General features: G+C 54.6%; 1 protein-coding gene across 1 annotated transcript in view; it reads right to left on the bottom strand.

Moving 5' to 3' along the window:
- Col4a1 (collagen type IV alpha 1 chain) overlaps positions 1-11,035 on the bottom strand; it is a 111,770-nt gene that overhangs the window by 64,224 nt on the left and 36,511 nt on the right. Inside the window, exon 2 of the mRNA XM_004631169.2 lies at positions 1,318-1,380. Within this exon, the coding sequence (XP_004631226.1) occupies positions 1,318-1,380 (63 nt within the window). The remainder of the gene's footprint in view (positions 1-1,317; positions 1,381-11,035) is intronic.

The raw sequence follows: 11,035 nt of genomic DNA, 5'->3' as shown, positions 1-11,035 counted from the left end.
GAGCAGGAGAGGAGGGAAGAGAGCAGGAGAGGAGGGCAGGGGAGCAGGAAAGGAGGGAAGGGGAGCAGGAGAGGAGGATGGGGAACAGGAGAGGAGGACAGGGAGCAGGAGAGGAGGGAAGGGGAGGAGAGGAGAGGAGGACAGGGAGCAGGAGAGGAGGGAAGGGGAGCAGGAGAGGAGGGAAGGTGAGCAGGAGAGGAGGGAAGGGGAGGAGAGGAGGACAGGGAGCAGGAGAGGAGGGCAGGGAGCAGGAGAGGAGGGAAGGGGAGGAGAGGAGGACAGGGAGCAGGAGAGGAGGGAAGGGGAGCAGGAGAGGAGGGAAGGGGAGCAGGAGAGGAGGGAAGGGAGCAGGAGAGGAGGGCAGGGACAAGAGAAGGAATCAGGAGGCCCTGTGCATGGGCCATCTCCACTCAGGGCTGAAAACATTACACCCTGTACATGGGAGCTAATAAAAACAAACAAATACATAGAGCTGGGGCTCAGCATAAAGGTCCTGTGCTCAGTCCCCAACGCTACAAAAAGAAGGACCATGATAAGGGGAATGAGGGAAGGACTACAGACAGGGATGGCTGCTCTTTCCTTCCCACTACTTGGGGTTTCCATAGTAACCCAGGAAGCACCAGGTCCCTGCTCGACCTACTGGTACAGATGCTTGTCTTCATCAGCTGAACTGGGAAGACCCAGGCCACCTCCCAGAGAAAGCGACCTTTATCCACATCTGTGACCCTGAAGTGAGAAGCCTGCTTACAAACAAGTATGTAACATTTTATACTTGGGAAGCAACAAATACCATTTTCACAAGCAAATCTAGCGAGCATGGGATTAATGAAAAGTTGTTTTAAAACATTAATTTGAGGGGGCGGAGGAGACAGCTCAGTAGAATAAGCATTTGCCTGGCAAGCACAAGGTCCTGAGTTCAATCCCTAGCAACATCAAAAAAAGCACTAATTTGAATAGAAACCTCTCACATTTAACAGAAACTTTCTATTCAAAAAATGCCAAATTTAATTCTTATCCATCAGCTCCAGAAAGAATGACTGAATCAAAAGATTTTTCTAGATTATTCTTTGGAGAGTCAATAAGAGCAAATAATCTAAGCCCCTTTTTCATGGCTTGCTGTCACTCAGTGTTGTCACGTCCAGGGAGTGGTCACTACAGTAACAGCTCCCAGTTCCTGACTGCAGGGGAAATCCTCCAGCAGGCATGGGGGTCAGGGGACCGCAGCCGCTGGCTCGCGCTCATAGGCTGCTTTCTCAAGACCTCTGAGACAAGGGCGATTTGGAAGGAGCGGTCACTACGGAACGCTTGATCGCTTACCTTTTGTCCTTTCACTCCGTGGCAGTCACATTTTCCACAACCACCAGAGCCATCGCAGCCACCCTGTAAGGAGAGAAGACAGAGTTAAGCAAGAGGACACTGCTGAGTCGGCACTGCTTGCCCTCAGAAGCTCAGGTCCAGGGGGGCTGGGTGAGGCGCACATCGCCACTGCTGAACGCACAGGTCGTCGCCGTGCTTGGCAGAGCAGATCAAAGCCAACGTAGCCCAAAGCCCGAAGGCCATCACCTCTGCCCGCAGCCCCCTCAGGTTCCACTGGAAATGGACCTGCCCAGAGACACGTTCACAGCGTTGGCGAAGCCACATGGCATCGTGGTTCTGACCTAGGACATTCAGGCCTCAGGCCTCAGGTCACCAAGGGCTTCCTGGGGCCTCTGTGCCTGGCCCTCAGGCTCCCAGGGAATCAAGACTTGCCAAACACATGGTGCAGAGAGAGACATTGGATGGACAAGCTGATGTGTAAGCCCAAACTTACAGATCTGAGTTTTCAATACAGTGAAAGTTTCACTGTTCATTAAAGAACACTCAATGAACTGTCTTGGAGTTCATTTCTATCCTAAAATTTAAGGGCTGGGTATATAGCTCAGCGGCATAAGCACCTTCCTGGCAAGTGCAAGATCTAGAGTTTGATCCCTGTTACTGCAAAACAGAAAAAGACATAAAACATAAAATAGCCTAAAATGTAATGTTAAAATGCAAGGAAAAGGCCCCCAACATTTGGCACCTGTCAGACACCACAAGCACCGTGTGCTCAATGCCCCTGGCCAGCACGCATCTCATTCAGCAGACGGAACAGCTCAGCACCCCACGTCCCAAGAGAGAAGGGATCAGAGCGCTTCATACCACGGCCAGGACCCCAGTGTCACCCCATCAGCTAAAGCAGCCAACACTTGGAAGAAAACAAGGGGTGCTTCCCGCACACACCCACCTGCTCCTCACAAAAGCCCAAGGGATTTTTTGTTTGTTTGTTTTTTTGGGGGGTACAGGGTCTCGCTATATAACTCAGACTCACAGTGATCCTCCTGTCTCAGAGTCCCCAGTGCTGGGATTACAGGCTTGTGTGGCCACGCTGGGTTTCGGGGCCAGCATGACATGTGCTATGACATGTGCTATGACATGTGCTATGACATGTGCTATGACATGTGCTATGACATGTGCTATGCGCATCAAAGCCAGGTCCTCAGACGGGCCAGGCAGCACTCACACCACCAGGCTATCTCCCCAGCCCCAAAGTTTGAAAGCCCAAGTTTCAAACCACTGCAGTCAGTCACAAGTAGAGGGTGACTGTCCCAAGGAGTATGATAGAGACCATGTGGTATATAAGCTTTATTTACAGTGCAGCTTCCCACCCACACGAAGGTACCTCCTATCTTCTGTCTCAGGCGCTAAAAGTTTCTCGAGCACCAACTCCTGCACTAAAGCATGGTGCCCACGTGAAATCCGTTTCCAGCAGCTCACTGGCCGAGCTCCCTCGCTGGGCTGGCGGGCTCCACCAAGCCATCTGGAGACACTTACTCCCTGAGCGTACATCTGCACGAGCGCCTCCGAGACAGGGAGCTGCTCTTGATTTCGCATTTTGGAAATGGGGACAATTGACAGCAGTCCAAGCAAGCTGCGTTGATCAGGGATTTGTTCCTGCTCTGACTCACCGTGTAGGCGGCTGCGTGCAGCCTCCCCTCCCATAACCCCAGCATCTGAGCTGCTCCATGTCCCCAGAGCGGCCCCACACTGAGTGCTGGTGACCACTGGGGTCATTGAACAAGAGGGCCCAGGCTGCATGCGCACTCCAACTTGCACATGGGCCGGCCCAGACACCCCGCCTCAGCTGTCACCCTCTAGCCACGGGGGCGGGACACATTGACCACGGGGCTCCCAGGGTCCTCCCAGTCCCCCTAGCAACCTCCATCCTTCCGGGGCAGCTTGGCGCTTAGCACTGAGCTTGCCTGAGGCTAAACTTCAGCTGTGCCTGTGTGCATCGTTAACACCCATGCTAAGAAGGAAAGATGGGTCCTGCAGGTGACGACCCCACCAAGTCTGTGCTCTCTTAATCGCGGATGTGTAGCATCTCAGCGTCACTGGGGAGGGCCAGCCCCATGGTGGAAGCGCCATTGATGCCCACTTAACTAACCAGAAGTGACAACACAGATGACAGGCAGCACCCTGTGTGCACGGGTAACGTCCCCAGTGGCAGGGCGCGGCACAGCCCGGAGGGAAGGGTAGCTGGCGCTGCCTGGTAGGTAACTAGGTTAACCAGGTGACAACCAGCAATAACCAGATGGGTGCTCAGACACAAGACCACACCCACACACCTGCCACTCTGCACCTGCCACCCACTGTACCTCACCCCTGCAACCTGCATCTGACCTGAAACTGAAAATTCAGGGTAGAGCTGGGGTTCCTCCTCCAAATGCTGATGCAATCTCGAGGCTCACTGACACTCAATGTCAAGGAAATTGCAGGAAGGGGTTTCGGGAACTGTCCCAGAAAGCTATGTGTGAACATAGGGCCCAGGAATCCCACACAAGGACCCAGGTTCCATCCCTGGCACGCCATGCTGTGCTGGCCCCACTCCAAGCCTGCCACCAAAGCCAGGCATGATGGCGCATACCTGTAATCTTAGTGCTGGGGAGGCTGAGACAGGAGGATCACTATCGGACTGAGCTGAGTCCAAGCTGTGTAGCAAGACCCTATACCAAATAAACAAATAAATAAAAAAGATTTTTTTTAAAACGCTGGCGAGGGGCCAGGGAGATGGCTCAGTAGAATAAGCGCTTCCCTAGCAAGCGCAAGGGCCTGAGTTCAATCCCCGGTTCCGCCAAAAAAAAAAAAAAAAGGGTGACGAGGGCTGGCCAAATAGTTCAGCGAATTAAAGTGCGCCAAGGGTTCAATCCCCAGGCCTGCTATGCCAGCCCCACCCCCAGGGCATGCTGAGATGGCAATTGAGAGTGGGCGTGGTGGTACACACCTGTAATCTCAGTTCTTGGGAGGCTGTAAACAAGTGGATCACTATGAGTCTGATCTAGTAGTGAGACCCTGAACACCCTGTAGACCCTTCCCTAAAATACAAAAAAAAAAAAAAAGGCTGGTAACATAGCTCATTGAACTAAGCGCCTGCTTAGGCAAGCGCGGGGACCAAGGTTCCATCCCAGGTACCACATGCCATGCAGGCCCCACCCCAGGGGCACACTGAGCCACTGACCAAGTCTGGGCATGGTGGCACTGGGAGGCTGAAAACAGGGACATCACTGAGTCTGAGCTGTGCAGTGAGACCCTGTACCAAATACATAAAAGAAAAGAAAGTTGTTTTCAAGGCTAGAAGTGTGACTTACTGTGAAGGCCCTGGATTTGATCCCTAGTACCACAAATGATGATGATGATGATGATGATGATGATGATGATGATGATGATGATGATGATGATGATGATGATTAATAATAATAACAGAAACTGGAAAATCCGAAATGGGAAATAAAGGCCCAGAGCCAGCCGCTGGCCCTGCCCTGCTGGCCAGACTGTATATCACACAAAAATGTTTTAATCCCAGACCAGATCTTTATAACTTTATTCACAGAGGACATTTTTATCTTCTTTATTCATATAACAAATTTTATTACCAACTGTAGCTCTAGGAGGCAATTTCAAAGATTTCCTAATGCTAACAAATTATCTAAATTATGATCTGCTTTTCAGAAAAAAAACCACCACACTTTCCCGCCCACACGTCTGTGTCACATTCTAGGTGGGCTGGCGTCTTACAGAAATAGTTTCACTAAAAGCAGCTACTGATTTTTACAATGACCAACAAACGCCCATGCGCGCTTAGTGGCAATGCAGAGTTCGGGGCCGCAGCTCGCCGCTTACTTCCCCTGCGCGACGGGCAGCACGCCGGCACTCGGCGGCGACAGGGCGCGGCGCTGCGGGCCACGATGCGATGCGCGCTGGGCTCGCTCCTCGCCGGGGCTCACGGAACCACGCCGCAAGCCCAGCCTTCGGAGCCGCTCGGTGCGCGGGGCGGGCCTCTGCGGTTCACGCGGCTGCGCCCGCCTGGTGCGGGCGTGCTGCCACGGATGCCGCTGCTTCTTGAGCGGCTCCACCTTACTTGCCTCACAGCGAAATCAAAAGCTCTGTGCAGTTTGCGGGGCGCCCCGAAGTGTGCCTGCGAGCCTAGACTGCGCCTCCCTCCGCGTCCAGCGCCCGTGGGGCCCTCACAGGCCTCCTCCTCGGCCAGGACTCCCTGGCCTGGGCTGGTGCAGGCAGGAGGAGCGCTGCCTCCTCCTTCCCTGTCGCTCCGTGTGGCTTCCAGGCCCAGGCAGATTAGCTCTGCCCCATGCTTCCTTCCCACGAGGGCCGCTTCCCCGGGGCCAGGCCGGGCGGGGGCGGGGCCGGAAGCACTCTGAAGGCCAAAGAATGTGGCCCGAAGACCTCAGCACACAGGCAAGGAGGGCTCTTGGTGTTACTCGCAGGAGCGAGGGTTATGGGCAAGGGTTGGGGGGACCGACTGGACGGGAGAGAGACCCCCGAGGGCTCCCAGCAGGGACATCTGCCAAGTCCCTGCAGCCCTTTCCAGTAAAGAAAACACAGCCTGAAACCGTATCGAGGGTGTAAAAAGCTGCCCCATCATGGAAGACAGACTGCAGTAGGAAAAAGGAAAGCACAGTGCCTCCCGAGGCAGTCAACACACTCGCGTGCGCGCGCGCGCACACACACACACACACACACACACACACACCCCTTCAACAGCCGAGCGAGGACAATATGAAAGGCCTGCTGAAGGCTCTGCGGGGCAGGCCCACCCTGTGCCCTCTCCACTCAGTCTCTCCAGTGCTTTCTGGACAAGCCGACACCATCCACATTACTAAACTTTGCTTTTATGCTCCATTGAGATTTCCAAAGAGCAGAACCATCTGCATTCATGTCATAAAGTATGTTAAGTTCTAAAAATATGACTCGACTTTACAATACACAGGCCTCGGGCCAGAGCAGGAAGGGGAGGGCTGGGGTCAATGGCCTGACATGGAATGAACCCATTTCCCGGCTGCTGTGATCCAAGCATCTCAGGAAGCCCTCTCCGCTCCAGAATTAGCCACAAGACCAGCACGCCAGCCACTGAACCAGTGAGGCATTCTACCAACTACCGTGGGCACCAGCTCCGCACCATGGCGCAAGTACGGAGGAGTTCCCTGCCACGCTGAGCCGCCAGAAGTGCCTGCCCCAGTGCACATGCGAATCTGGGAGCAGGGAACGGGGCGAAGTCCTCCATGGGCTGGTGGCATCCCCCGCTTCCAGTGGAAGATGGGCCTTTCCTGTGTGCCTCACATCCTACCAAATAGGGACATATGGAGCCCTGCCAAGTCCGAACAGCTTATCTTCCAAATTCCTCCCCACATTCCCCATGCTGTGCACAATGTCAAAGCAGCTCGGGGACGCTGCTGGCCGATGGTCCTCCTGTGCACTTCCTCAGGGACCTTTCCAACAATGATCTGCGCAGCTAGAAACCCATGAGAGGAGGTGTGTATTTTAGGGTGACTGGGGCAGCATCAACAGCACAGAGGCCACGAGTGTGTGGCGCATGTGGCCTCCGACATGCCAGGTGGCGCCAGCAGGTGGAAGAAGCCTTTGGAAAACCAGAAACCTCTATAAAGTTGGTTCCCCCAAGAAAAACTGTCCATGGAACGAAGAGATAATGGGGGAAAAAAAAAAGCAGGGAACAAAATACAGGCCAAACATTGCAGCACAGATAACAGCTTCTTAAAAGCTTACATTTGCACAGCATTTTTGAAATTCTACAAATACATCTGGTACATTTCAGGATGAAGAAATCCTTCTCCCTCAATCTCAAAGAGCTCACAGCCCCCGCCTCTATGTCTGCATTTTAACTATTATTGTTTCATTGTCATGATTTCATTCTGATCAATCAAGATCACTGCAGTCCAAAGATGAGAAAGTCATTTTTATCACTCCCATAATCAATAGGAGAATCTAGTTAAATAAAATTTCCGTTCCACTCAATAGTGGAAGGCAGGGAGAACAATCCTTACCATGTTTCAGGCTCACAAAATAGTTCTACTCCTATGTGAAAACAACCCCGAGTGCTGATACATTCTTGGCAAAAAGGAAATCATCATGAAAAATTGGAGAAACAACTGAATTTCTAGTGTGGAGCCCTCCCTTCTGCAGTGCGGCTGGGTGCTACATGTGCAAGCCACGCTCTCTCTTGTTTCTCAGCGGAGTCGGAGTCTGCAGGGCCTCAGGGCTCCCACCGGTGGGAGGAGGGTGCCCCTGACACCCAGTATAGGGCTACAGATCGGGCTCATTTCTCCCACGGAACACTTGTTGACTCATTTCTGCTGCTGCTCTTGTCTTTCCCTGCTCATGAGGGTGGACATCAAGTGCTCCTGCCCGAGAAGAGGAAACCCCAGGGAAGGGAAACGAGGCCAGCGTTTCACCCCAGGTCACTGGTCTTCAGCCAGCTGCAGACAGATGTGGCTAGAAGGGGCGGCCATGTGACAGTTGGCTGGACAGCAACTAGGTTTCATGAGTGTCCATGGGGACCCGTGGGTGGAAAAGCACGACCCTGGGCCAGGCTTCCCGTGACCGTGAGTCACCGGCATGGCCCCAGCAAGTCCCCAGCATCCGGACTGGCTGAGCCCTCCTGAAGCCCAGGGGCAGGGCTGGCCCTGGAGGAAGGGCACACTTGAGACTTATGGAGTCCAACTCCTGCATTTCAGTGGGGACCCCCTGGGACCTGCCCTCTGTGCACACCTGGTCCCCGGGTTCTGCTCTCACTGGCAGCACCCACAGAACCGCAGTCTCTTCCAGGGTACTCTGCCCACTCGCCCCCAAACACCTCCTGAAAAGAGCTGTGCATGTAGGTCCCCAGCCTCCTCCCAAGAGAAGTCAGTGCACCCAGCCTCGCACAAAGAGAGCACTGGCCTGTTTCCTCCTGCTCTGAGGTTCTCCAGAGACTCAAGCAGGGAATTCATCTGAGAGGGGGCCCAGGCTCCCTGCCAGGAGGTCCCCAGGGTGCCCTGCCTGGTGGCCTTGCAAGGACTGCAGACACTCAGGGACAGCCCTCAGCCGTCTCTGGAATGTTCTTCCTGGCCTCCCTGGCGTGGATCCCAATTTCTGTGCTCTCCTCCCCCTCTCCATTCCAAAGGCCAGCAGCCGTGTCACCTAAGTGCCACCACTCACTGCCCACTCCCCAGCCCACGCCACCATCCCGTCTGTGTGGCATTTCCAGGGTGACTCCTAATCAGGTGGAAACGGGGAACCCGCAGGCCCAGCCCCTCCCTCCCACGACCCAGAGCACACCCTGCAAATTCTTACACTAAATGAAACATTCCAAGCCCACGGTGGCGGTGGCTGCGGCCTAATACCACACCGGGGCGCCCAGCAGCTGTGCAGCCGCCCTCCCGGGCCACTGCCTGGCCGCTCTGAGGAGGTGACAGGAAGGCAGCACCAGGCAGGGAGGCTGCTTCCCACCAGGCACCAGAAGGCAGTGCCCGCTCTTTCCTGCACCCTCTGCGTCCCAACAGCCAAGCCCTGAGGGAGCAGCTCTACCGGTCGCACTGAAAAAGGAAATGTGGACAGCCTACGTGACCAGGGAACTATGTCAGGAATGGCGGATGCACAGCGCCAAAACAGCTTCTCGAAGCCCGAGCACAGGATGGCCACTGTGTTGCTGAGACAATTAAATATTGAAAATCGTCGCTGATGTCACATCGGCTCCCGCCCCACCCCCAGGAACAAAGGCAGGGAGAAGACGGCCACAGGCTGCAGCACAGCTTATTTTTGGACGGCAGATTTTGATTCTCATAGCTGATGAGCCGCTTCAGCCAGGCAGGGCTCAGGTGATGCCTCCTGCCTGCCTCCTGCCAAGCGTGCAGCTCACGCTCCTCTTGCCTGTTAGCCTACTTAGCTTATGGCAGCACTCACTGCGGCAGGGGCAGGGTTGTGCACCAGCCCAGAGGACGGCCCTGAAGCGCGCGCGCCCTGTCAGCGCCTCCCCATGAAGCCGCCATGCAGGCCAGGCACGGGGAGGAGCAAGGCCCCATCCTTCCTTAGAGAATGACACCTGTTCACGGGCCCCAGGTCCCTGCTTTCCGCAGAGAGCAGGTCAAGCAGGCTTGCATGCCATACGGTGCCCTGCTCCAGGATGGGGCGCCCTGCACGACCCCAGGAAGGACAGTTCTCGGGTCACTGTTTCTGGTGGAATGGGACCCCAGATGAATCCTGCCTCGGCCTCTGTTCCCCTGCTTCATCCCTGCCCCTGTCGGGACCCTGGGGACTACAGAGTCTTTTTTGATGTCAGGACTGCTCGCCTTTCTGTCCAACATGGATACATTTTAGAAAAAAGGTGCCTGTTTAGACTAAGCTCAGACAGCCAGCACGCAACTGAAGCCTCATTTCCAGAAGCTCACTGCGGGCGGGTGCCACCCTCCACGAGCACCTCACACGCTCTTCAGAAGCGACAGCGTCTAGAGTGTGCTGCAGCTCCCAGCCCAGAGGCATAGCCCTGGAAAGAGACAGCGCCCCACCAGGATGACACCGTCTGAGTAGTGTCTTCAAGATCACGTTGGAAACGCACCCAAAATCCAACAGAAAGTGGGCGCGACACACCCTGCCGAGTAAGGACATCTGCAGAGGGCACAGCCGGCCACTCCACACAGGACAAGAGGCCAGGGCCCCATCTGAACGACGGCCCTGAGACACCACTCCAGGGCGCGGCAGACAGGGAAGGACAGAGCTGGCTGGCCCTGCATGAGTAGCAGTGGTCAGGGCTGGGGAACCAAAATGCCACCCTGCAAACCCTAAATGGCACTTTCCAAAGAGCCACCTAAGACAGGGCTACACTTATGGTCCGAGGAGAAACATGAGGTGAGCCGCAGCAGAGAGAGGAGCCACTGCAGGGGAGCCGCGGCTGCCCCGGGACTGCTCTGGCAGCACACCGTGGCCAACCACACCAAGAGGCCTCTGTGGGTGCCCACAAGGGACTGCGGCCCGCCCCCCCTGGGATGTAGACGCCCCACCTCCAGAGCACAGTGCCCAGCGCACGAGGAGTCCACCTGAAGTCCAGCTAAGCACCGAGACACTGGCCGAGGCCGGCACCCTCAGAAAATGCTCTCAGCGTCACCAGGGGAAGTCAAGGAAAATACTTAGCAGGGCTGAGCCTGTTCTAATTCATTAGGAAGATAAATAGCAAATAAAATTCCTTGTGGTTATTGCCCTGACTTCCATTTTAGTGCAGTAAAATATAGCCCCTGCGGCCCTCCAGGCCCCGGCTGAAGGACACACAAAGGCCCCGTGTCTGCACCCTCTCCTTTATCGTCACAGACCCTTCTATCCACTCTTTCCAGTGGGCTCAAATGCAGCGCAGATTCAGAAGATCTGTAGAAATAAAACCACCATTTCTACTGAGTAAGCACTCCTAAGAAACATGTTAACATAAAATTCTAGCTTTTCCTCCTACACTTACTGTTAGGTTTAAACAAATAAAAATCATGTGCACCAAAGTGAACTGGGCAGCTCTAAAAAAAAAAAAAAAAAAAAACAAAAAACAAACCACCTAATAGACCAAAGGCGTGAGACATTAAGCAAATACAACTACAGTGTCTTGTGCAGGCCTATTGCATGGATTCACACTAGAAAGGCCCAAAGGCCAACAGCAGAAGCTAGAACATCCGTGCCCGTGGAGTAAAAG

This window comes from Octodon degus, unplaced genomic scaffold, assembly GCF_000260255.1.
Source record: "Octodon degus isolate 3935 unplaced genomic scaffold, OctDeg1.0 scaffold00039, whole genome shotgun sequence".
Taxonomy (NCBI): Eukaryota; Metazoa; Chordata; class Mammalia; order Rodentia; family Octodontidae; genus Octodon; species Octodon degus.
This window is presented reverse-complemented; position numbering and strand designations above follow the sequence as displayed.